A 27435-nucleotide genomic window follows, 5' to 3' on the forward strand; every position below is an offset into this window, starting at 1 on the left:
CTAATGTTTATATACTGTATATCCTATTTAAGTCATTTAACTTCCAGAAACTCTTCAGAAATATTATATCTGTGCTCCCATTTGACTTCACAGTCTGACCGCTACCCGCCTCTCCGAGACGTCCCAACATCAAAACCAAACGCACCCGTTTCCAGAACTACGGCAGCCGGCGCGGTCAGAACTAAGCTAACGGGGGGAGAGCAACAGGAAAGTAACAACAGCAGCGTGTCCGTGGGTTTCTCTTCTCTTCTCCTCTGGATAAAGTTCTGGTTCTGTTCACGCTGCGTTCACGGTCCGGTGGCCGGGGTCCGGTAGCTTCACCTCGGCCTCTCCGTCGTCCGCAGCCGCAGCGGCGGGGTGTGTTCGGTACTCGGTACTCTTCGGTTGTGTTCGGTTGTGTTCGGTATGGAGCTGTAAGCAGCAGCAGCAGGATGTCCGGCAGCAGCAGCAGCAGCAGCGGGACCAGGTTCGAGTCCAGGTTCAGGTGGACCGTGGTGGTCCTGACCTGCCAGCACAAGGACAGCGTCTACTCCTTCCAGAGAGGTGAGCAGAGATATAGAGATATATTCTACTGGTGAGGAGCATCTGCTCAGTTTACGATCTGTGTCCGCTGTAGTTGTAGTTACACCGAGCGGCCTGAGGGGGCGCTGACGGACAGTTACTGTTTTGATTTTTACTGTTTTGATTTTTTTTTTTTTTAAGAAAGGAAGAAAGAAAGAAAATGTGATTTTTGGAATTAATTAATTTTATATATATTGATACTAGTTAGTTAGTTAGTTTAAGTTTATTTCGGACATGTTAAAAGAAATAAAAGATAATACAGAAATGGACAGACATAGCATATAAAAACTTTGCAAAGACATTATAATCTATACAGTTAATTTATGAGTTATTTAACTGGATTTATTCTAATATTTATTATATTTATATACATATAGATTTATTCTAACATATTATCACTAATCTTTATCTCTTTATATAGTCATATACTGTACATATAAAAACATATAGGCTACAAACAATACTACGACGGAGTATTAGGGCCACATTGACAAATAAAAAATCACAAACGTAATGTTATGACTTTATTCTCATAAATTTACGACTTTATTCTCGTAATGTTATGACTTTTTTCTCGTAGGAAATGTACAACTTTATTCTCGTAAATTTATGACTTTATTCTCGTAATGTTATGACTTTTTTCTCTTGGAAAAGTATGACTTTATTCTCGTAAATTTACGACTTTATTCTTGTAAATTTACGACTTTATTCTCATAATGTTATGACTTTTTTCTCTTGGAAAAGTATGACTTTATTCTCGTAAATTTACGACTTTATTCTCGTAAATTTACGACTTTATTCTCATAATGTTATGACTTTTTTCTCTTGGAAAAGTATGACTTTATTCTCGTAAATTTATGACTTTATTTTTTTTTCTCAATGTGGCCCTAATACTCCGTCGTAAGATACCTATAACCTATATAATATAAAAAATATACTACTATAGTATTTATATTTATTACTATAATTTCAGCCACAGTTTTCTGAATGTGAACAACAAAGGTTTGAAATCAAACACTTAAAAAAAACAAATGACGTGAAATTTAGTTCATAAGAACTAATAATTAAAACCTAATAATAATTCATAATTGATAGTTAATTTGTTAATATAATACAAATACATCCATGGATTATTTAAGTTAGTGAACATAAACTAACTCATCTCTCTGACTGTTGGTTTAATATAACAAGACATTTGAACACATCTGGTAACGAAAATAATCAATATGGATCTAACAATGTGTTTATTTGAATGTGTGTGTGTGTGTGTGTGTGTGTGTGTGTGTGTGCAGAGCTGGAGTTGAGGCAGCAGCGAGGCTCTCTGTGTGAAGCAGCGCTGGTTTTGACGGTGAGGGACCGTCAGGAGCCTCTGGGCAGCGGAGGAGCGACGCTCAACGCTCTGCTGGTGGCGGCTGAACACCTGAGCAGCAGAGCTGGACACACGGTGAGGAACTGGTCTGGACCGGTCTGGACCGGTCTGAACTGGTCTGTACTGGACTGTACTGGTCTCTACTGGTCTGGACCGGTCTGTACTGGTCTCAGATTGAAATGAATGAAGAGAGGGACAGTGGAACCTTCTGATCTTTACTTTACTTTACTTTATTGGTTTATTTGGGTGGGACAATGCACATTAATGGACATATAAAAACATGTAAATGTGCTGGATTGTAGCAGCTAGTGCTAGTTTCCATCCGGAGTCCCAAAACATAAAAACAGTACAGTGACAGAAAAACATAGTATTATAAACAACATAATAATGCAAACAACAAGGACGAGACTATAACGAGATAAAACATTGACATTTTGACAACACTTCCATGGGTAGGGGGACCAAAAGAGTTTCTGAGAGATAAAGTGCAAGGTGCAAAAGTGCAAAGGTGCCGGGCCAAAGTGACAAGTGCTAGAGTGCAGGAGTGCATCATGGGTACCAAGTTGTATTGCACGGTGCCCTAAAGTGCACATCGGTTTAAAGTGCCAGATTGTATTGCACTATGCCCGTACACACAGTTGCACAAGCAGGAGTGTGTAGATATTGCAAGAAATGTAATACATAATAGTAATTATGTAAGTACTACTAGAACCAAATAATACATACACAGAAAAAACATTGTGTACAATTGACTGAAAAATAAAGACTCAAATGGTACCCTGACAGTTGTTCTATCCACCACTTTATTTTCATTCCAATGCGTCACACCACAACGGAAGTGGGTTTTAGTAGCATTCTAGCGAGCGGCTAACTGGTAGCATTAGCCACCAGTTCTAGCGAGCGGCTAACTGGTAGCGTTAGCCACCTGTTCTAGCGAGCGGCTAACTGGTAGCGTTAGCCACCAGTTCTAGCGAGCGGCTAACTGGTAGCGTTAGCCACCAGTTCTAGCGAGCGGCTAACTGGTAGCGTTAGCCACTGATGTAGGTACCAAATGTGGGGGCTCCAGGCTGCCAAAACCGCTTTGACTAAATCTGATGTTTGTTAAGTCTATAAAAGGAATTATTGAACAAACATTACTATTTCTGTGTGCTGAGTTATTGTTTATTGACACTGCTAACGGCTAACAGCTAACGGTTAGCCCAGCTAATCTAAAATGTTTGTTCAACAATTGGTTTTATAGACTTCATAAACATCAGAGTAGTCACAACGGTGATATAGTGACGTGAAAATGTGACATAAAGCTAAAACCTCGTCCGTATTGTTCTCATTAAAATGAGGTGATGATTATAAATAAAGTCATCACGGCCGATGTCTATCAACCAGTCAATGCTGTCAACAATACAGTAACGGTGGGATGGAGTGTCATGTCTGGTTCTGGTTCTGGTTCCAGGTGGTGACGGCCGACGTCCTGGACGATGCTCACATCCTGATCCTCCACACAGTGAGTCCAGATGTTGTCCAGATGTTGTCCTGTCCTGTGTGTGTGAGTCCAGCTGCTGACAGGTGTTTCCTCCTCAGGGCCGGGACTTCCCCTGGAGCTCCTGCAGCAGAGCTTTCTGCTGGCTGCCCCGAGACCAGGACCAGGACCAGGACCAGAGAGTCCAGGCCCCGGTCTGCTGCCTGGACCTGCTGCTGGACCTGCTCAGCTCACAGGTCGGTGTGACGTTGCAGAAGTTTATTGAAACGACGCCACAGCACTTTTTGTCCCCCCAAAGCATCACTAATTAGCCTATATTTTAAAAATGCTTTAAATATCTATTAAAGGGACAACGAGGAGTTTTGGAAAAGCGAAGTGTTTTCACACTACATTAATGAGCCTCCGCACCGTGAAATTCTTTGACCGGCACAAGACAGACTCATGTTTTCATTCATCAAGAATTAAAGTCAGAGGTTGAGTTCACCGCTGCTGTTCTGTCTCTGTCTCTGTCCTCAGGTCTGTCCCGGGTCTCCTCCCGGTGTCTGGGTCTGCAGCACCGACGCCGTCCTCCGCTTCCCTCCAGACTTCGGTCAGTGCTCCGAGCGCCGAAGCTAGCTAGTAGCCGCTAGCTAGTAGCCGCTAGCTAGTAGCCGCTCACAGCTACACACACACCATGTTCTATTCATCAGTGCTTCTCAATTCTCACCTCTTTTTAGAATTCATTTGGACAAATTTTACAATTTTTTTCCTAGAAATTTTGTAACTTCTTTTGAGAAATGTTATCAGTTTTCTCTAGAATTTTTTAAAAACGAGAAGATTTAAAAAATAAATTATTTTATTTTCCTTTTTTCACAACTTTTTTGGAGAAATTTTACATGCTTTTTCTAGAATTTTTAAAAACTCGTTTTAAATTTTTTTTTTTTTTTTTTAGAATTTTTCAAACTTTTTTTTGAGAAATTTTACCTTTTTTTCTAGAAATTTTGTAACTTTTTTTGAGAAATGTTACCAGTTTTTTGTAGATTTTTTTAATACTTTTTTTTTTTAAGATTTATTTATTTTTATATTCTTTTTCTTTTATTTTTTTTTTAGAATTTTTTAGAACTTTTTTGGAGCAATTTTAACTGCTTTTTCTAGAATATTTAAAAACTCTTCTTTTTTAAGAATTTTTCAAACTTTTTTTTGAGAAATTTTACAATTTTTTCCTAGAAAATTTGTAATTTTACATTTTAAGATTTTCTTTAGAATTTTTATAACAGTTTTGAAGAAATTTTAACAGTTTTTTCTAGATTTTTTTTAAAAACTTTTTAAACTAAAAGAAATTTTACCACTTTTTTCCCCAAAATTTCAGGCCATTTACCCAAATTTGAACATACATTGACTAAAAAAACTAATGTTCTTCAGCCTCAGAACAAATATTTGTGTATTTCTCATGTTTCTTTCAAAATTTTGCCCAATTGTGTGTTAGCTCTCTCCTGGGAGGGTTTCTCCGGCGTCCGGGTTCTGGCGTTGCCAGGCGACGTTTCCTACGCGGCCGACCACGGAGTCTACCTGTCCGACCCGCAGGTGCTCTATGTCATGTTGTTTTTTCTCTTCATCTATATTTAGATGTTTTTTATACAACATTGATCATAACTAACAGTTTTTACAGCATTAACCTGATGAGGTGCGTTTGTTTTGTTCAGCATTAACCGGTAATGAGGTGCGTTTGTTTTGCGTCCCAGGGTCGGGTCACAGACATCGTCTACAAGGGGACGGAGGAGCAGATTCAACGAGCCCTGATGCCTGATGGGAAAGTTCCACTGGTGCGTGTTCAGGAAAACAAATGCGCCATTTTATCCTGATGAAGGTTCACTTTCTTAAAGGGCCAGTTCACTCAAATCACAATCACACAGAAGACAGGAACCTTTAAAGTCTCTAAAACATGTGACATGTTTGTCGTTCTTTGAAGGAGTTAACACCAGAGACATGTTTATATTAAAGAGATAGTTCACCCAAAATTCAAATTTCACTCATTATCTCCTCCCCCTCATGTGGACTAAGGGCTGGGAGAAGTTTCAGAGTCCTCCATGGCTTCTCTGAGTTACAGGGGGTCTCGGCGTAGCAGTGCATGTCCATATGACGGTTGAGAATGGATACCAACTGTCTTCGTAACAAAAAGACACACCAAAAAACATCCAGATACCTCCATGCTGCTCGGCTTCAATACAAGACGGACATTACATACGAGCAGCATGGAGGTATCTGGATGTTTTTTGGTGTGTCTTTTTGTTACGAAGACAGTTGGTATCCATTTACAACAGTTATATTGACATGCACTGCTGCGCAGAGACCCCCTGCCCTTAGTCGACATGAGGGTGAGTAGATAATAAGTGAAATTTCAATTTTGGGTGAACTATCCCTTTAAATTACATTTTACATTTTATCAGTTTATATTTAAATGTGATGATGAGACAGTTTGAAGCGACCTATCCGCTGCTCCGTGTCCTCAGGTGTCCGGTCCGGTCTTCTTCAGCCGGTCGGTGTCGGAGAAGCTGCTGCAGACTCACGTGTCTCCTCCTCTGGACGGCTGCACCTACCTGGGCCTGGACTCTGGAGCTCCGCCCCTCCAGGTAGAAACTAATAAAACACGGGAAAGCTCCTTTAAAGGGATAGTATCATTTTTTTAAAGTGGGGTTGTATGATCTCCAAATAGCCCCTAAGTACTTTAATTGCAGTAGAAGACTCTCTGCACTCCTCCCGTTAGCAACGCCAGCCCATAATAGCCCTGCCCAGAGATTTACAACATACAGTGTTGTGAACAGACCCAAAGAAACGGCCTATTTTCACGGCCTAAAAGAGGTTTTACCTGAAAAATAAATACACAGTTCCATTGTTCGCTATAATATAATTTTTTCCAGCCCTTCAAAGTGCAGGAAAAACACAGTTTTTATTTGGACCAAACCAACTCACGTATCCCTCCGCTCAGGGTTAGCGCCCGCCGATCAGCAGTTGGTTAGGTCCAAATAAAAACTGTGTTTTTCCTGAACTTTGAAGGGCTGGAAAAAATTATATTATAGCGAACAATGGAACTGTGTATTATTTTTTCAGGTAAAACCTCTTTTAGGCCGTGAAAATAGGCCGTTTCTTTGGGTCCATTCACAACACTGTATGTTGTAAATCTCTGGGCAGGGCTATTATGGGCTGGCGTTGCTAACGGGAGGAGTGCAGAGAGTCTTCTACTGCAATTAAAGTACTTAGGGGCTATTTGGAGATCATACAACCCCACTTTAAAAAAAAAAGGTTACTATCCCTTTAAGGGTTGAAAATAGAAGTTAAAAAGTGAAAACATCGACTTATCGAGCTCCCGTCCCTCAGATCTCTCTGTTCCTGGACGTGTTGAAGTGTCTATGCTCAGATCTGACTCAGGATCAGTTTGTGAGTGAGGAGCGAGGCGGCTGCAGTTCGGCCGCGGGGCCACGGGGGGCGACGGTGAGGAGCGGCCGCACGGAGCTGTGGAGGATCCTCAGAGGAACTCCCCTCAGTCTGGGTCTGTGACTCCTCCACTCCTCGTCCGTTTTATTTCATATCCATGTTTCTAATCCGTCATCTGACTAAATTAAAGGACAATTCCGGGCAAATTCAACTCAGGCTGTATGTTCCTAACATTTTAGGTCTAAAAGAAGGAATCTGAAGTAGGGATGTCACGATTACAAATTTTCTTGGTGCGATTATTGTCAGAGAAATAATCACGGTGTTACGATTATCACGATTATTATGCATTAATTAATTTCACAACACTATGAATGTGTAAAATCAAGTATAGTCAAAATATAATTACATTACTCATTGTTTACACATAGGACCAATTATTAACCCCTAGGGGAAGTGTTTGAAATATTCAGGTCATAAATTGTCATCTATACCAAATGTTTACGTTTATTTTAATCTTTTTTTTTTTTTTTTTTGTGTGTGTTTTTTTTAATACAAATGACACGCTAACATTTAAATTCCTACCGATTCAATGTTACGTTAGTTAAATGGACCAGTGTCTGAGCATTTACCTTTATTTTTGCGCACATCAGCCGATATGGTTCCAACATAATCTTATTTGGGAAGTGACGGTATTTAGGAATCTTTACGATCAATTAATTGTGGCGTTTTAATACCGCGATTAATTGTGAAAACAAGTAATTGTGACATCCCTAATCTGAAGATTTTCAGTTTAATATCTCCTGTTTTGCGGTAGTTGTGTCTGTCCCTGCGTCGCCACGGCAGCGATGAATGGGAGCAGATTGAAGTTCTGCTGCTTAGGCTGTTTCCATCCCTCAAAGCCACAGACAGCGTCAGATGGAGACTCAAACATGCAGCCAGAAGTTTATTTACTTCAACAAGTCGACATGTTTGTAAAACTAGATCTAATTCAAAGTCTGGCGGAGTCGAGACCCAAGTTGACGCTCGGTGTGTTCAGGTGCAGTGGGAAGCTCCCGTTTGTGTCATAAACACAGGAATATCAACTCTGGACTTGCTTCAAGTAGATTTTTAGACCTAAAATGTTAGGAACATACAGCCCCGAGTTGAATTTGCCCGGAATTGTCCTTTAACTGACTCATTCAACTCTCGTCCCCACAGTTTACGTCACCGGTGGTTGCTACGACTACATGACTCTCTCTGGGAAGCAGCACGTCGCCCGACTCACCAGCGCCGGGTCCGACAGGAACGCTCTGTCCCACGTCCAGGTGACTTCCTGTTTCCTCAGCGTCGTCATCGTCTCCTAATCCAGTGGTTCTCAAACTTCTTTACATCAAGGAATCCTTAAAATAAATTAGACCACGGACACCGATTGGACCAAAACCAGAAATACACAAATATTTAGTTGTTGAGACTTGAGAACATTACTTTTTTACTCAATGTACGTTCAAATTAGGGCCAATGGCGTGAATCTTTGGAAATATTGTTGAGAAATTTCTAGAAGAAACTGGTACATTGTTTCTAAAAATGTTTAAACATTTCTAGAAAAAAATGGTAAATTTCTCAAAAAGTTAAAAAAAAAAAAAAAAAAAAAAAGAAAGAAATTGGTTTAAAAAAAAAAAAATGTAGTAAAATTTCTCAAAAAGTTAAAAAAAAATTCTAAAAGAAATTGGTAAAAATTACAAAAAAAGGGGTAAAATTTGTAAAAAAAAAAAAAAATAAATAAAAAAAAAATCAATAAGAAAAAGAAGTGGTAAAAATTATCAAAAACAAAAGTAAAAAAAAAAAAATCCAGAAAAAAATGATAAGGTTTCTTAAAAAAAAAGTTAAAAATTTCTAGAAAAAAGTGGTAAATTTCTCAATAAGTTAAAAAAAGAAGAAGAAATTGGTAAAAAAAATAAAAAATAAAAAAAATACTAAAAAAAATAGTAATAAAATTTCTCAAAAAGTTAAAAAGAAAATTCTAGAAGAAATTGGTAAAAAAAATATTTTTAAAAATTGGTACAATTTGTTAAAAAAAAAAAAAGTAAAAGAAAAATCAATAAGAAAAAAACTGGTAAAAAATTCTCGAAAAACTTCAAAAATTCTCGAAAAAAAAGGTTAACTTTGAGACGTCGTCAGCCAGGTGACATCACTTCCTGTTTCCTCCGTTCAGACGGCGAGCGCCGTGAGTCCGGGAGCTCGAGTCATCAACAGCGTCCTGGAGGGAGACGTCACCGTGGCGACGGGAGCGGTGGTGCAGCACTGCCACCTGCAGGTGAGGAGCGGTGACATCACCGGTGACATCATCACACAGCTGTTGTTGGTGTAACCTCTGACCTCTGACCTCTAGGGGCCGCTGCTCGTTGTTGTTGTTGTTGTTGTAGTAATGACCTCTGACCTCTAGGGGCCGCTGCTCGTCCCCTCAGGCTGTTTACTCTCCGGCCTTCGGCCCTCGGCCAATCAGAGCCTCAGGATGCTGAGACTGGCCGATGACATCATCATCCAGGGACACAGCATCGAGCTGGGAGCGCTGAAGCTGAACGTGTTCACGGTGACGGGAGCTCACGACCAGCTGGAGGTCAAATACTCAGAGATTATTATAGATTTATATATAGATTATATAAATGTTATATAAATATATATTATACATTTATATTTATATATTCCTCCTCCTCCTCCTCCTCCTCCTCCTCCTCCTCCTCCTCCTCCTCCTCCTCAGGCCTCCTGTGATGACAGTAGCTCCTCCTTCCTCAACCAGTCATGGAGTCTTTTCTACAGCAGGACGGGAATTCAGTAAGACTTTTATTTTGAAAAGTTAAAGGATGACGAATTAAAGGAGAATTCCGGTCATTTTTTACCCCTACATCGTTGTCCTGCTGCAAAAAACGTGACTAAAATTTATGCAGGCAAACCGAGTTACCATGGCTACCCGGCGCTAGGGATAGCCACAACGCTAACCCATGGGGGCAATTCTTTCAACCACAACAAACACTCATAAAACAATCAGATATCTCTGGTACATGACTGGAATCCTTAGAGACACCACTGAACTCATATAGTGCAGAGTAGAAACAGTATAAACTTTGTGTTTTTGCATGTAGCCACTCACCTCAGATAGCTGAACTCTGAAACATCCCAGAAAGACATTACTATCCCATCACAGAGCCTGTTTCTACCGGTTTATAGGCTACTCTACACTATATGAGTTCAGTGGTGTCTCTAAGGATTCCAGTCATGGACCAGAGATATCTGATTGTTTTCTGAGTGTTTGTTGTGGTTGAAAGAATTGCCCCTATAGGTTAGCGTTGTAGCTATCCCTAGCGCCAGGTAGCCATGGTAACTCTGGTTTGCCTGCATCAATTTTAGTCGCGTTTTTTGCAGCAGGACAACGATTTAGGGGTCAAAAATGGACGGAGTTCTCCTTTAAATATGGACGGAAATTAACAAAACTCCTCCTCCTCATCTCCCCCTTTTCTTTCTCCTCCTCCTCCTCCTGCTCCTCCTCTCCTCCTCTCTCCTCCTCCTCCTCCTCTCTCCTCCTCTCCTCCTCTCTCCTCCTCCTCCTCCTCCTCCTCCTCCTCCTCCTCCTCCTCCTGCTCCTCCTCTTCTCCTCCTCTCTCCTCCTCCTCCTCCTCTCTCCTCCTCTCCTCCTCTCTCCTCCTCCTCCTCCTCCTCCTCCTCTCCTCCTCTCTCCTCCTCCTCCTCCTCTCAGGCCAGAGGAGCTGTGGATCAGAGGAGAGCGTCGCTCCCTCCTCTCAGCTCGTCTCTTCCCGGTTCTCCACCCTAGAGGAGGAGCAGTGGGTCTGGAGGAGGGGGTGGGCTGGCTGCTGGGGGGAGGAGGAGGAGGAGCAGCAGCAGGAGGAGCAGGCAGGTGGAGGGAGGCGTGGAGGCTGTCCCTGAAGGAGGTGCTGTCCCTGACGCAGCAGGAGGAGGAGCTCCGGTGGAGGGAGGAGCTGCAGCTCCTGGCGGGGAGGAGGCGCGTGTCCGAGGCCCTGAGGAGGCGCTCCGACGTGGGGCTGCTGCCTTGCTTCAGGGCCGCGGTGCTGGGGGGCCAGCAGGAGGCGCTGCTGCAGACACTGGACAGCAGTGAGTCACGTAGCGCTGATGATGTCACACAAGAGTTCAATTAGTTTAACTCGCTCTCAGAACGAACTTCGTTATTTAAACAGAATAGACCGAATCTCCTTGTTGTTTACATTCTACTTCCTGGTAGAAAACCAGCTGTAATTTGAATGAGATCAATAGTAACGAACGAGAGTTTAGCTATATATCATATTTTTCACGCCCTATCACCGTTTAGACAAATCTGAAATGATTGAAGAAACATTACTATTTCTCTGTGTGTGTTTTGTGTTGCTATGTGTTGTATTTATTCAGTTGGGGGGAATCACAGTGTCTAGAAAGCATCAGTGGCTCAGCTGACAGGGACAGCTAACGGTAGCTAAGCTAACGACGGTAGCTAAGCTAACGACGGTAGCTAAGTTAACAGCAGGACGTCAGCTGTTAAAACCCTCCCGTTGTCGGACACTAAGGATTCCAGTCATGTACCAGAGATATCTGATTGTTTTCTGAGTGTTTGTTGTGGTTGAAAGAATTGCCCCCATGGGTTAGCGTTGTGGCTATCCCTAGCACCGGGTAGCCATGGTAACTCCGGTTTGCCTGCATCAATTTTAGTCGTGTTTTTTGCATCAGGACAAAGGGTCAAAAATGGACGGAATTCTCCTTTAACTCCTTCTTGTTCTTTCCTTCAGTTGCGGCGGGCAGCGGGGAGAAGGGGGCGGAGCTTGGAGCAGATCTGGGCGTGTCGGCTCGCTGTCTGTCGTGCATCGCCGACGTGCTGGTGCTGATGGCGGGGGGCCGTGGCGGTCTGCGGAGCGGGCCGGCGGCCAACGAGGCGTGGAGCTCCGCCTACTCGCTGCTGGAGGGGGGCGACCTGAGGGGCGGGGTCGAGGCGCTGGCGGCGCAGCGAGCCCATTGGCTGAGCAGGCCGGACCTGCTGGTGCGGGCGGCGCGGCACTACGAGGGCGCCGGCCAGGTGCTGCTGCGTCGCGCCGTGATGTCATCGCAGAGGTTCATCTCCATTGGTCAGGGGGAAGCCCCGCCCCTCGGCCAGTGGCAGGAAGTGGAGTGTCCGGCCAGACTCGACCTGGCAGGTGAGTCCACAGGAAGATTCTCAGTAGGGGGGAGAAAAAATCCATTCACATAAGTATTGCGATATTTTTTTTTGACAATTTTTAAATCGATTTTTTTTTCTTAAAGGGACAATGAGGAGTTTTCTCAAAGCGAAGTGTTTTCTCACTACATTTATGAGCCTCCGCACCGTGAAATTCTTTGACCGGCGCAAGACAGACTCATGTTTTCATTCATCAAGAATTAAAGTCAGAGGTTGGAAGACGATCACATACCGTCGTAGTTCCCACCATAAACGGAGATTCGGCGGCGTTATTCTCATGACTCGCCACGAAACCGAAAGTAAAGAAACGCTGGTCGGCTCGCCCAGCATTTCCACCACCACTAATAATAACAAAATAACCATAGAGACAAAACCATAGATTTATCTACAATGGACCATTAACAAGTGGTAACGTAGATTCATCCACATTAATATGAGACTTTTTATAACCAAATAGAAACTCCTCGTTGTCCCTTTAAATCGATTTCTTTTTTTCAAAAATCGATTTTTTTTTTTTTTAAATATTGTGCAATGTGCATTTGTTCGCCTCTTTGACATCCAGAGAGTCCAGGTTTTGAAAAGGGTTTAAGTTCACTTTATAATGGAGTATGTTAATTTCTAGGCTCCTACAGTGTTTGTGTGCAGATAAATGTTAAAATGTAGCAGTTTACCTCCGTCTAGATCTCATTTTGTCAGAAAGGTTTCAGAATCCTATTGTTTCTATACTCTTTTATTTTTGCCTCTTTTATGCAGTCCAGGCTTTTGAAAAGAGAGTCAACATATATATTGCTGCTGAATAAATCTTAAAAACTAAAGAAAGAAATATGTTTCCTGTAATAGTCTGTAGACAATCAGAATCATTCAACTGTTTCACTGCTGTTAAAGCTACAGTTGGTAAGTTGACGAAAGTGAAAGTAAACTCCGCAAATTAGCCATAAACGCATCCACAGAAGACGTACCGTATCCATAGCAACCGGAGACTCCATAACGATCTCGCCTCTCTCTCACCCAACACAGGGGGAGGGGGGTTGACAGAAGTGAAAAGAGGGAGCTGAAGGTGTATCGTCTTGAAATTTCTGACCAAATCGCGGACTTTACTTTCACTTTCGTCAGCTTACTACGACGTGTACGAGCTGCGATTGGCCGCTCCTCCTGCTCCCTCTACCTGATTGGAGGAGAATCGTCGGTCGCGGTGGATTCTGGCAAATACGATTACAGGCTGTAGGTGGAGCCAGAGGAGTTGGATTTTGCCCTAAATTACCCATTTAATGTCCAACTATCAGAATATAGTGACAGTTTCAGCAAATATGACTGAATAATTGTTACCAACTGAAGCTTTAAAGACAAAAAATTCAGAAAATCTGCAATATCGTAGAATCGCAATTTAAATCTAATCGACATCCAAAAAAATCATAGAAGAATCGAATCGGGAGAAAAGCATATCGTCCCAGCCCTAATTCTCAGTGACCTTTGACCTGTGATGTCATGGTGTGTTTCAGGCGGGTGGAGCGACACGCCGCCCATCGCCTTCGAACACGGCGGCTCGGTGACCAACGCGGCCGTCCGGGTCGACGGGAAGCGTCCGATCGGAGCGAGAGCCCGGCGCATCGCGGAGCCCCGCCTCCTGCTGGTCGGCCACACCGGGGGGAGGGACAGCGGCGTTGCCATGGAGACGGCGTGCGACAGTCTGGACGACCTGAGGGACTACTGTCAGCCGCACGCTCCCGGTAGGAGACGGACTGTTTTCACTGTTTCTGTTTTCAAAGTAGCTGCTGGAAAGCTACAGGGGCCAAAACCCCTTTCTTGGGTCATTTTGCTGGCAAAATGATGTAAATGCAAATATTTAGGTACTACAATGGCATAAATAGTCATACAAATATAACATTTGGCAGAGAGTATCTTGACACATAGGGGGAGGCATGAAAAAAAGATTCTGGGGTTTGTTGCAACTCGATTTTAAGATATCACCCTCAACATCCCAAAAAAGACACAAAAAAAAGTACTGTTCGCCTGACAAATTCTCATGAAAATTATTATTTTTCAGCACTTTATGGAGAATATCTATGCCTAACATGTATATAGAAAACTTCCTTAATTCATAAGCTTCCATTTGAGTCCAAGATAGCCTTTCTACTAGCTACTGGAAAGCTACAGGCTGTCTCCAAACAATGCAACACCTATTGTGAAAAACCACATGTTAACTGGCCTGATCAGAAACCATTGTATTTCTGGTCTCCTCTAAGTGAACAGATAGATAGAGAAGACCGTTGGCCACAGCAAGTGGGGCTTTTGAGATAGAAAGGCTATCTTGGACTCAAATGGAAGCTTATGAATTAAGGAAGTTTTCTATATACATGTTAGACATAGATATTCTCCATAAAGTGCTGAAAAATAATAATTTTCATGAGAATTTGTCAGGCGAACAGTACTTTTTTTGGTCTTTTTTGGGATGTTGAGGGAGATATCTTAAAATTGAGTTGCAACAAACCCCAGAATCTTGTTTTCATGCCTCCCCCTATGTGTCAAGATACTCTCTGCCAAATGTTATAGTTGTATGACTATTTATGCCATTGTAGTACCTAAATATTTGCATTTACATCATTTCACCAGCAAAATGACCCCAGAAAGGGGTTTTGGCCCCTGTAGCTTTCCAGCAGCTAGTTGACCGGGTTGTCCACCCAGGTTTTAATCCTTGAAGTTCCTAGAGATCATTTCTGGTGTCAAACCTTTTACAACGCTCCGTGTCCGTTTTTTTGCTTTGCCCCCTGGGTATTAGCTGCGGCAAAGCCACAGCTATTCTTCCTGGGGTCCAACAGTATCAAATATACATCCAATAATACAAAAACAGAGACATTATATATGAAAAAAAAACAAAGAAAATACAAAAAACAAGTGAGCTACGTATATGCCTCACCTAACAAAACAAAATCAGAGTGAGCGTTTTCACTTTGTTACTGAGCTTTATCCATTTTTTTGTTAGTAAGTCATCACATAGGCTACTAAACCATATTGCATCCATATCTACATATTATACATTATTTCACAATCAACTTACACTTCATATCATATTGGATATACATTCATTCTACAGCATAGTAGATTCATTCTGCAGTTTACACATTATAATAACACATATATATCTATAAAAATATACAACATATTATACATATAAATATACCATGTTTTCCTATTTTGCTAAATACTTTTCTATTATTGTTTGTGTGTGTGTGTGTGTGTGTGTGTGTGTGTGTGTGTGTGTGTGTGTGTGTGTGTGTGTGTGTGTGTGTGTGTGTGTGTGTGTGTGTGTGTGTGTGTGTGTGTGTGTGTGTGTGTGTGTGTGTGTGTTCCAGGAGCGCTCCTGAAGGCCGTGTGTGTGTGCAGCGGCCTGGTGTCCCTCTCCTCCCAGCATCCTCTGGGGCAGCAGCTGATGGAGCAGTGGGGAGGGGGGGTGGAGCTCCACAGCTGGTCACTGCTGCCCACTGGATCTGGACTGGGTGAGAATAGAAAAGGGATCAGTGTGCTATTACTTTTCTCTACGGGTACGAATATTTCCCGCAATTCAAGTTCTGAAGATTTTCTCATAGAGAATGAATGGGAAGAGGTACAACAAATTATTGGACTTTTTCAAACGTCTACCGCTCCACCATACTTTCACCTAGTGACTCCATTTAAACTGTAAAACGTAGACACAGGTCTCGTCTATTGTTGTATTAATCCACGCTTTGATAGGTATTACACTTTTTGATCAATCCCTGTTCAATGACCATGATCATTTTAGGAGACATGTTGAGATTATAATGGGTGTGTATTGCACGGAATGTTCGTGTCAGCTAGTAGGAGAAGTCGTCTGAAATAGTCTGAAACTTTTCTCTTTCCACGCTGCTCACGGCCACAATTTACACTCTACACACATGATTTCTTCCACAGTTGTAGACAAACTTGTCCTCTCTCTAACAATGTAATCAACAAAGCAGAGAGACTTACAGAATTTAAACTGTGAACCTCTCAGTGCGACCACGTCTCTCTCTGCTCCTCATTAACTCTAATACAAAGATTTTCTGAGAAGCAGAACGGACCGATGTTTATAACTCACAAGTGTTTCTAAATTATTTACCGTAGAAACACCAAAGTCATGTGTCTGTCTGATCAGCTCTGTCTTGACCTTAAGATCATGAGTTTGATTCCCATGTTGTTGTTGTTGTTGTGCTGCAGGGACCAGCAGCATCCTGGCGGGGGCGCTGTTGGCTGCAGTCTACAGGTGCACAGGGCGCACCTACAACACAGACTCACTGATCCACGCCATCCTCTACCTGGAGCAGATCCTCACCACAGGTCTGTGAGTCTGAGTCCCGACTGGACCTGGACTGGGATGGGATGGGTTGGACCGGGTTGGGTTTATTTTATTTATTTAAAGGTTTAAGGATCAGGGACATTCCACATTAATAAAAACATTTAAACAAATGTAAACATGCCAGAATTAGCCAAAAGGCTATTTTACATCTGTTGTCCCTTGACTGATGTTTCACCCTAAAAGAAAATAAATAAAAATGTTTGGTTATCAACATACAAATAATACATTCAATGATTAAAAAGCTGAATAGTGGACAAAGACAGAGAGCTCAGTGGAGGTCCATGCAGACACACACACAAACTAAAAACTGAACTCAAACAGCCGCTACAGACAAAACAGAAGCAACATTAAACAGCAACACCAACAGGAAAAAAAAAAAAAAAAGTACACAATAACATTATACACATTGGACACATTAGAAGCCAGGCACAAAAAGCAACAATACTAGACAATTAATACACTGACAGACAACATGACGGGAAATGTAATGTTCACAGCCTTGACCACTAATTAGCCACTTTTTAAAAAAGTGTTTAAAGGAGGCGTAATTTGAAATGTTTCTAATGTGAGTTGGAATAGAGCAGCTCTAATAGAAAACACAGACTGGCTGAAAGAACTCTTTCTAAACGGGACAACACAGTCTCCTCTGGCTGCACTCTGAGTAGATGTTGATACCATTTTTATAAACTGATTCAATGCTGGACTGGGTTTGGTTGGACTGGACTAGACCAGGTTCTGTGTTGCCTCTCTGTCTGGACTGAACTCTCCTCCTCCTGTGTGCAGGTGGGGGCTGGCAGGACCAGGTGGGGGGTCTGGTGGGTGGAGTCAAGGTGGGCCGGTCCAGAGCGTCGCTCCCTCTGCAGGTGGAGGTGGAGCGTCTCCGTCCTCCTCAGGACTTCCTGGTCTCTCTGGACCAGCACCTCCTGCTGGTCTACACCGGGAAGACGCGTCTGGCCCGAAACCTGCTGCAGGTCAGTGTCCTGTCCACCTGTCAGTCAGTCTCCGTTTCCATGGTGTCAATAGCCATGTTTCCATCAGCTGTTTAGATGCATCTAGATGTATCACATCAGAAAATGATGATGGAAACGCCCTAATTCGAATTAGAATCCCCTGATTCGCACAAACTGAAATACGCTGCTATGGCCGGGTTTTGGTTGACTGGAAAGGGATGGAAACAGCTGTATTCGAATTAAGTGATGTAGCCACTTTCACCCCAACTGCTCCCGTGTTTGCAGTTCACTCACAAGACAACATCAGGATTTCCCTTTGATTGTGGCGCAAAATAAAAGCCCCCACACCTTCAGAATGATGTTACTGCACAGTTCTTCTTCATAGTTCCTCCTCAGTAAAAACCAAACTTACAACTTACTTACAACCAGCGCATCCAGCGTTTACCATTAATAAAATAAATCTCTCTCTCACACACACACACATGGACACGACAGGTTGCGTTGTGACGGTAATAAACATATGCGCTAGATCGCGCTAATGTGTTCAAATTGCTATCCGCCCCACATGGGGGGCAAAGTCCGTACTGTAGATGGAAACACACAGGATTCAAATTTATTTTAATGCGCATTTCCCAGTAATTCGAATCGTTTTGGATGGAAACATGGCTAATGATGTAATGATGATGTAATGATTATGTAATGATAATGTAATAATGATGTAATGATGGTGGTTGTGTTTAGGATGTGGTCCGGAGCTGGTACAGCCGTCTTCCCTCCATGGTCCAGAACGCTCAGCAGCTGGTCGCCACGGCAGAGGAGTGCGCTAGGGCGTGTTCACAGGGTGAGACACAACACACACACCTACACACACCTACACACACCTGTCCACTAGGCCCGTGGTTCTCTGGACTTGCAAGAGATACTTAAAGGGACAACGAGGAGTTTTGGAAAAGCGAAGTGTTTCCACACTACATTTATGAGCCTCCGCGCGCACCGTAAAATTCTTTTGACCGGCGCAAGACGGACTCATGTTTTCATTCATCAAGAATTAAAGTCAGAGGTTCAAAGAGGTTCGGTTACCGTCGGAGTTCCGACCATAAACGGCGATTCAGCTGCGTTATTCTCATGACTCGTTGCGAAACCGAAAGTAAAAAACGCTGGTCGGCTCGACCAGCATCTCCGCCACCACTAATAATAACAAAATAACGATAGAGACAAAACGATATATTTATCGAAAATGGGCCCATTAACAAGTGTGGGTAGCGGAGATTCATCCACATTAACGTGACACTTTTTTATAACCGAATAGAAACTCCTCGTTGTCCCTTTAAAACTATAAATTATCATTTGATTGAGTGACCTTTACAGACATAATTATCATTTTACTAAAAGACTGACCGGAGCAAGGCATTTTTCCCAATTTTTTTTTTTTAATTCATGTTTTTTTATTGATTCCTATTCAACATTTTACATGTACAGTTTTCCAACAGTATAAAACATTCCTATACTTCTCCACCAGGGGGCAGAGACATAGATAGACAGACATTCTCAAAGAAAGTTACCGTAGAGTAAATGTGAAGAAAAAAGAAACACTTTTTCACACCTGTCCTTATTTTCACACCTCTCTTACATTGTCCCTTTTCTAATCCCATATGTTTTAATGAGAGTTTGGTCATATTTTGGCGGTGATCCGAGTTCAGTTACATAGTGCAGTTTCAGCCGACGCGACCCGGCTCAGGCTGCAGCAGCAGCACCATTCATCCTATTAACCATTTTTCTACCATTGCAATGAGTCTGGAAACATTATTTTAAGGCTGATAAACTCTGCAATGTTGCTTTAAATTTCCAAAAAAAAAGAAGTTACATCTACACTATACATATTAAAGGTGCAGTGAGGTCTAACACAATAAAAGACTAGTTCAGTAATTCAGCAGCCGACTGGTGTAATAAGTTTGTGGTGTTTTAGTTTACTGTCACAGTCAAATGGGAGATCAATAATGTGTAATAATTGAATATGGTATCGATGATGGTTGTTCCAGGCTCTCTGTCGGGTCTGGGCCGCTGTCTGGAGCGCTCGTGGCAGCAGAAGAAGCTGATGGCGCCGGGCTGCGAGCCGGCCTCGGTGCGGACCATGATGGAGGCTCTGAGGCCGCTGGTCCTGGGTCAGAGTCTGGCCGGCGCCGGGGGAGGCGGCTTCCTCTACCTGCTGACCCGGGAACCACGGCAACGGGAGGCGGTGCTGCACGTCCTCAACAACACACCGGTACGCTATATTTTTTTTCGTAGGATAGGTCTGGGAAAGTCCCGCCGTTCCCGCCTCTGATTGGCTAGATGGGCTCCATTTTCGACTCTGATTGGCTAGAAGGGCTCTCGCCTGATTGGTTGTTTGTTTTGGTTGTGAAACGGCTGTGAAACGCCGGCTGTCGGCAAAGTGTGATAAGTGCCTCTAGATCTACATGGACTCTCTCTACTTATCTGGCCTGTCTACACTCTACCTGGTCTTTTTACTAAACTTAACCAACTCCTTTCTTCATTGCCTAAACCCAACCAATGGCACAATTACACTTCTCTCAAACTCAAAATGTAAACTTGGAATATAAATTTAAAAACTAAATTTTTCGGAATGTGAAACCAGCGGGGATCGAACTGGGATTCACCACACTGCAGGCGAAAACGCAAACCGCTACGCCATGGCGTCTGATTACACTAAAAGCTTCAGTTGGTGTGTATTTTAGTTTACTACAGTTCTGTTGTGACATGACGTCAATCGGAGGAGAATTCATCTAGCCAATCAGAGTCGGGGAAGGCGGGACTTTCCCAGACCTATCCTACGAAAAAAAATATTGCCACTGGTACATACACTACCTGCTCAGTGTGATGTCATCAGTGTGAGGTCACAGCTGGTCTGACCTGTTGTGGTTCTGTTTCAGGGTCTGGGAGACTTCAGTGTTCACACCGTGGAGCTGGACATGGACGGGATCACAGTGCTGCCACCGGCCTGAGGTTCTTTCCTTGGTACCGAGGTTCCGAACGAGTTGAGCCGATACTAATGTATCGGATGTGACATCAGCGGACCGCCGGCCACTGATTGGCCAGACTGAGACGTCTGACACAAGAATCAGATAGCCTACGCAAATGTTAATTTAATTTAATTTAACTGAACTGATCTGAACAGAGACTGGTGTCGGTGTGAAAGGACTTTGCCACAAATGGCTCCGGTTACAGAATTAATACATTTCCTCACGTCGGGGTCATTCTAGCGAACTGTAGCAGTTTTTCAGGTGTGTTAAAAGTCCTTTACGCATAACGCACGCCTCTCCTCCTGTGTGCTCCTCTCCTCCCTCTCCTCCACCTGGCTGCTCAGCTGCGGGACCGGGACCGGGACCGGGACCGGGACTGAGAGACGACACCTCTGCCTTCAATCAATCAATCAATCAATCAGGCTTTGTTTGTATAGCACTTTTCATGCCCATGGCAGCTCAAAGTGCTTCACATGTTAAACACAAGCAACATAGGGGACACATGTTAGGGAGACATAAGTACATTCGCAAACACATACACATTCACACAATAATTTTAGAACATTGGATTTTATCGGGGAAACGCTATCTAATACTCACTCATTTGCAGTGGGGAAAACACTATAAAATGAAGTAAAATAGATAAAATTGAGAAGAGGAGAAAGACACTAGGTAAAATAGACAGGTGTAGTGGGATAAAATAGAGAAAAGAATGGATGAATTAAAATAGAATAAAAAAGATAATAATAGTAAACAAATAAATAAGAAAATAAGATAAATTAAATTAAATGCATGTTTCAGAATAATAGAAGTAGTACGAATCAGTTGAAAGCAAGGCTAAAAAGGTAGGTCTTCAGTTTGCTTTTAAAAATGTCCAGATTCTCTGCTCTCCTCAAGTCCTCAGGCAATCGGTTCCATAGGCGTGGGCCGTGATGATAAAATGAGGCCTCACCATATGTTTTGTTCGCAACTTATAATTAAAAGGCCGCTGCCTGAAGACCTGAGAGTTCTAGAGGGTTCATATGTTAAAAGCAAATCAGATAGGCAACTGGGACCGAGACCATTAAGAGCTTTAAAAACCATTAAAAGGATCTTAAAATCAATCCTGAAGCAGACAGGTAGCACCCGTCTTTGATCCCTCTGGTCAGTGTGTCCTGAGCGTCCCACGACTCTCTATGAATCCATCAGATCCACGCACAAAACCTTCATTTAAATACTGCGGTTTGCATGTGCTGTCATTTAGCGGGTTTCTCTTAGTAGATCAGCTGTTTTTCATGCGCTAACCAAACACGCAAAATTTTACCAGGAGCAATTTAGCGCCCGCTATCTGGGATCTTAGATAACGGGCGCTATGCACATGGAGGAGAGGAGGGTTAGAGACACAGAGGAGTTCAGATTTAAACCCAGCTGTTGTATAGGTTATAGTCCTTGCTGCAGTCGGCACCGGTTCGATTCCCCCCGTGGCCCTTTGCTGCAGCTCATTCCCTCTCTTTACTGTTAATTAAGGTAAACGCTGGATGCGCTGGTTGATAAGTTTGGTTTTTATCAGACCCATAGCTATAATATTCCCAGTGAGGAATGGATTTCCAACTGGCCAGCTGTCATATGACCCGACATTAGCAGTTATCTCATAGAGAAGCCCAGTGTGTAATATAAACGATGATTTGCGTGCATATAGCCTTTAGTCTGTATGTGCAAAACTTTTTAATTTTTTTTAATTTATATTATTTGTAGTTTTATGGTTGAGAGACGGTCAAGTATGTGACCATCTGTTCTGAAACTGTAATGGAGGTATTTGATTGTATGCAGTGCACTGTAATATATTGTATTGTATGCTGTACTTTATAAGTAGGCATAGCACTGTTTTGTCTTTGTTTCTTTTTTAATGCATTTTAATTATTGTAGTGCTGCAGTCACCTGCCCCAGAGACTACGGTTGAAAATTAGAAATGTCCCTCTTTCTGCCGCCTGGCTGCACGTTGCACAGAAACCCGTCTATTGATGATTGATTATTGAAGGTCAGAAGAGTTTATTTTCATATCAACACACTGAATGTAACTTGTTATTTCTTTTATTATTAATAATCTGATGAATTAGTGAATGTACAAAATGTGAGAATAAAGAACAGAAAGCTGAGTCGTGGTGGAGCTTCATTTCGCGGCCACCACAGACAGCTGGTCTCTGATCCGACCCAGTCCGTCCAGGATGGTGTCCAGAGACTCCCGGCTCAGCTCCACCGTCACCGTGGAGACGGACTCGCTGCCTGGCGACGGACACGGGTCCTCCATCTGAAACCAGCAGGTCAGGTTGATGAGAGCAGGTCATGTGACACACAGACACACAGTCCAGCAGCCAATCAGGACACTGGACTTCTACAGAGACGTTTATGCTGCATTCAGGAGCATTTTGTCTAATTTACACTATTGGATGTTTTATTTTGGACATTTAGCTACTTCCATCTGTCCCTCTTCTCAGCGCTGCTCAGGTTGACAGGCCGGTCCACAAGCGTAAAAGATTAAAAAAACACATATAATAATGAGACAACAGACGACTGCCAACAAGAAGAAAGCTGTTTTTAAAGAAAAACCAAGAGTCCTGTCGTACAGCTTCATTGCAGCATGGTGATGTCATGTGGTTGGTCAGATTACATCACCAAGCCCAAAATCTAATGCTTCAAAAAAGACAGTTATCTTTCTTATCTTTCTAACAGCAAGTCCTCATTCAAATACCATCTAAGAAAGCACTATTTAAAGGGACAACGAGGAGTTTCTATTCGGTTATAAAAAAGTCTCACGTTAATGTGGATGAATCTCCGCTACCCACACTTGTTAATGGGCCCATTTTCGATAAATACATCGTTCTGTCTCTATCGTTATTTTGTTATTATTAGTGGTGGCGGAAATGCTGGTCGAGCCGACCAGCGTTTCCTTCGTTGCGAATCATGAGAATAACGCAGCCGCATCGCCATTTATGGTCGGAACTACGACGGTATGTGAACCTCTTTGAACCTCTGACTTTAATTATTGATGAATGAAAACATGAGTCCGTCTTGCGCCCGGTCAAAGAAATGTACGGTGCGCGCAGAGGCTCATAAATGTAGTGTGAAAACGCTTCGCTTTTCCAAAACTCCTCGTTGTCCCTTTAACATCTGAGCAATGATCCAGTCTCGCAGGTTTAATATCTTATCCCTGTTTTGTTCCTGTTAAATGAATGACTGATATAAAGACTAATACCAACTTCATTCAATCAAATCTAAGGCGTAAAATGTCAGATTTCACAGCAGCAATGTGCTGTTGTTAGTGTTACTGCAAACACGTTGTATTAATATGTCTATTTGACTGATGTGATATTGAAAACATGATCTGTTTTTTTCTTCTTTTGGGTGTGAGGTTCTGTACGATGTCGGTGACCCACCTGCAGCTGGACCAGGCAGGTCGGGACGGACAGACGACTGACCGAGTCTGAGCTGGTCACCATGTCCACTCTCCAGTCCAGATCCTTCAGCTGAGGCAGAGAGACTGCACACACACACACACACACACATACACACACACACACACACACACACACACACACACACACACACACACACACACACACACACACACACACACACACACACACACACACACACACACACACAGAGAATTAACACACACACAGTTCAGAGCATTAAAGGGATAGTAGCATTTTTTTAAAGTGGGGTTGTATGATCTACAAATAGCCCCTAAGTACTTTCCCAAAGAAACGGCCTATTTTCACGGCCTAAAAGAGGTTTTACCTGAAAAAAAATACACAGTTCCATTGTTCACTATAATATAATTTTTTCCAGCCCTTCAAAGTGCAGGAAAAACACAGTTTTTATTTGGACCTAACCAACTCACGTATCCCTCCGCCCAGGGTTAGCGCCCGCCGATCAGCAGTTGGTTAGGTCCAAATAAAAACTGTGTTTTTCCTGCACTTTGAAGGGCTGGAAAAAATTATATTATAGTGAACAATGGAACTGGGTATTTTTTTTTCAGGTAAAACCTCTTTTAGGCCGTGAAAATAGGCCGTTTCTTTGGGTCTGTTCACAACACTGTATGTTGTAAATCTCTGGGCAGGGCTATTATGGGCTGGCGTTGCTAACGGGAGGAGTGCAGAGAGTCTTCTACTGCAATTAAAGTACTTAGGGGCTATTTGGAGATCATACAACCACACTTTAAAAAAAAATGATACTATCCCTTTAACACACACACACCAGTAGACACAGTAGAAGATGAATGAGTGTGAACTCTACTCACTCTGGTCACTGGCAGCTTCCGTCCTCCATGTTGGACTGAAACACACAGGAAGTGATGTCATCAGTATCGTCTTTTAAAGGGACATTGTGTAGGAATTCCTCCATCTAGCGTTGTGGTTGTATATCTCAAGCAACTCAATCGTATTTTTCATGCTGCATTCACGTGAAATTGGGCAGAAGGCAGACGGACGACATACAAGCCTCTATGTAAACATGTGGTCCGTCAGCACGAGGCAAAACAATACATGTGACGATATGTTGTCATGGTGATGTGGTATTGTTTTACCGTCTTTCTCTGGACTTCTGTGACTAAAATGACATCTGGTTTGTTAGCGACGGCCGCTACAGGTGTTAGAAACTTAGTGTTGATCTTGTTGTGTGTGTGTGTGTGTGTGTGTGTGTGTGTGTGTGTGTCTGTGTGTGTGTCTGTGTGTGTCAGAGGGAATCGAACCTGTTCTCCAGCAGGATCTTGGTGAGCAGGTTCTTGAGGCTGGAGTGGAAGGATTCAGGGAAGAGGTTGAGGATCTGGTCTGGAGAGCTGAGGTTGTAGAAGAGGACGTGATTGGACAGGAGGTGGAGCGACTGGACCAGCTGCACACACACACACACACACACACACACACACACACACACACACACACACACACACACACACACACACACACACACACACACACACACACACACACACACACACACACACAGGTTAAACTCTGGGCAAAGATCCTCCACTACTATACAGATGCTGGTTTCATCTGGGGTGGACAGTCTATTCATCTATTTATTATGTTTATTGTGTTTTTATCCTCCTTTTTTTAGTGTTTTATGGTTTTTATTTTTACTGTAAAACACTTTGGAAACCTTTGTGTTTATTTAAATGTGCTTTATAAATAAATGGATACATACACAACTTCTTTTTTTTCTGTTTTCATCCATCGAGCAGCGACCACTTGGTGCTGATCACAGATCAGCTGTGATCCGTTGCTCCACTACTTAGAATATTTCCATTTCCCTTCTTGAAGTTTTATATTGAGTTGGTAAAACTTCAGTGTGTTGCAAATGTTACATACTGTAACAGATTTGGTTGGAATGCCCTTTAGTGGACGCAGGACGTAATAATAAAGCTAGTACAGGTGTAGCTATATGATGAGTTAAAAAAACAAACAAAAAACATTAAAAATGTGAATATAATTAGAATATTTAACATAAGAAGCTTTAGAAACTCTAATCTGATTTGGGGGAAACTGACAGCTCTAGTTAGATCTGTGCTGCAGTCTGGATAAGGACTCTGTCTCTCTGTCTGTCTGTCTCTCTACCTGTCTCTCTGTCTACCTGTCTCCATGACACTGACCTGTGCAACCTGTCTGTCTACCTGTCTCACCGACCTGTGCAGCCTGTCCAGCTGGGATGTTGAGCGTAGCTGCAGTCGTCTCACTGAGCCGTGGACTCGGAGCTCTGTGACTCTGGACACAAACGTCTCTCACTGCTTCTTTAGACGGAGCCTGAGGAGACACAGCTGACCGTCAACATCATGTGTGTGAGGATCATAGATTCATAGATCATAGATAGATAGATAGATAGATAGATAGATAGATAGATAGATAGATAGATAGATAGATAGATAGATAGATACTTTATTCATCCCTAAAGGTAAAGTAGTAATATAGTAGTAAACTTTATTGACACATCACACTGTGTAACTGTCAATCACACAGGGGATCGAAATTACGTTTCCCCAAACTCCAAATGTGCAATTAACATTCAACATATTTAATTAGTAGCCTACCACACACATACGCTATAACATAAAAATTTAAAATTAAAAAAAAAACACAGACATCAACGATATTAAACACAAGCACAGATATGCAGACAGACAGACAATGGCCTATGATATTGTGATGTAATAATAAAGTGCAATGTGAAAAGTGCCAAGTGCAGAAGCAGCAGAGACATGTGTATGTAGGCTATATGTATGTTCATGTTCATGATATAAAGCTCCATGCATGAAAAGGAAATGTGAATATTTGTTTGGTCCCTACATTTTGAAGTGAGTTAACTGAGCTCCTAGTGAAACTAACTGAGCATCAGTTTAGTTTTTATCTTTCTAGTGGCTCATTGTTGTTGTAATCTAAAGAGACTGAACATCAGACTGACTGACAGCAGAGAGAGATGCTACCAGAGCAGCCAATCAGATGCTAACAGACCGCTATCAGCTGCTGTGACGTCATCAGAAAGCAGAGATGACGCATCACGGATCGATACATCATCTATAAAACACGGAGCTGATCGATCGATCTATCGATACCTTTAGAAGAAGTTGTAAGTTGGTGAAATCTTCGCTGGAGACGGAGGCAGCCATGTTGTCATGTGACGTCTGCTGTCAGTCATGTGACAGAGAGAAGCCGCTACGGATTATGGGAAATGAAGTTTTTACACGAACAACACCAACAAAAAAGAGGAAATGAGAAATAGAGACACTGAACAAACAAGAAGTAAAGCTGCTGAATCAAAAAGCTGTTCAACTGGAAACATTTGAACTGTGTTTAATGTGTTCTTGTGAAAAAATCAAAATGTGACTTGATATTTACATTATTCCTCTACTAAAAATAAAAAGATAATTTGATATAAAATCTTAGTTTGGATTGAACAGAATAACACAACACAGAACCTGCTGATGGTTACACAAGCAGATACTGTTAGAACAATTTAATTATCTTTAAGTTATTTAATTGTGACAGAGACACATGCGCTTTTGCTTTTTTTTTTTTTTTTAAAAACAGATGTCACTGCAGATGTGGTCTTGAGAAAAAATCCTACTATT

The 27435-nt window shown here is 42.4% G+C and overlaps 2 protein-coding genes across 2 annotated transcripts; one reads left to right on the forward strand and one right to left on the reverse strand.

Annotated features, from left to right (window-relative positions):
* Positions 1 to 201: 201 nt before the first annotated feature.
* On the forward strand, positions 202 to 20503 carry fcsk (fucose kinase). The gene is made up of 22 exons (XM_083973866.1): positions 202 to 543; positions 1854 to 2005; positions 3381 to 3431; positions 3509 to 3643; positions 3924 to 3996; positions 4873 to 4970; positions 5129 to 5209; positions 5897 to 6016; positions 6762 to 6933; positions 8016 to 8122; positions 9010 to 9111; positions 9241 to 9414; positions 9556 to 9629; positions 10549 to 10922; positions 11588 to 11989; positions 13509 to 13736; positions 15360 to 15503; positions 16222 to 16341; positions 17144 to 17331; positions 18052 to 18151; positions 19350 to 19573; positions 20241 to 20503. Exons 1-22 carry the CDS (start codon positions 432 to 434, stop codon positions 20310 to 20312), a joined length of 3303 nt encoding a protein of 1100 aa, XP_083829992.1. The 5' UTR covers positions 202 to 431; the 3' UTR covers positions 20313 to 20503.
* Positions 20504 to 22092: 1589 nt separating this feature from the next.
* On the reverse strand, positions 22093 to 27004 carry commd9 (COMM domain containing 9). Its single transcript, XM_083973933.1, has 6 exons — positions 26920 to 27004; positions 25997 to 26113; positions 25063 to 25202; positions 24613 to 24647; positions 23744 to 23847; positions 22093 to 22617 (listed from the first exon to the last, which is right to left on the reverse strand). The coding sequence occupies exons 1-6, from the start codon at positions 26971 to 26973 to the stop codon at positions 22480 to 22482; spliced, it is 588 nt and encodes a 195-aa protein (XP_083830059.1). The 5' UTR covers positions 26974 to 27004; the 3' UTR covers positions 22093 to 22479.
* Between the last annotated feature and the right edge of the window lie 431 nt (positions 27005 to 27435).

This window comes from Trachurus trachurus (genome assembly GCF_905171665.1).
Source record: "Trachurus trachurus genome assembly, chromosome: 6".
Taxonomy (NCBI): domain Eukaryota; kingdom Metazoa; phylum Chordata; class Actinopteri; order Carangiformes; family Carangidae; genus Trachurus; species Trachurus trachurus.

Coding starts and splice junctions, on each gene's coding strand:
- fcsk (XM_083973866.1), top strand. CDS start 432: ATGTCCGGCAGCAGCAGCAGCAGCAGCGGGACCAGGTTCGAGTCCAGG. Junction 3,644..3,923: donor TGGACCTGCTCAGCTCACAG/GTCGGTGTGACG, acceptor CTCTGTCCTCAG/GTCTGTCCCGGGTCTCCTCC. Junction 19,574..20,240: donor ACGTCCTCAACAACACACCG/GTACGCTATATT, acceptor GTTCTGTTTCAG/GGTCTGGGAGACTTCAGTGT.
- commd9 (XM_083973933.1), bottom strand. CDS start 26,973: ATGGCTGCCTCCGTCTCCAGCGAAGATTTCACCAACTTACAACTTCTT. Junction 26,114..26,919: donor ACTTACAACTTCTTCTAAAG/GTATCGATAGAT, acceptor GTGTCTCCTCAG/GCTCCGTCTAAAGAAGCAGT. Junction 24,648..25,062: donor AAGATCCTGCTGGAGAACAG/GTTCGATTCCCT, acceptor TGTGTGTTTCAG/TCCAACATGGAGGACGGAAG.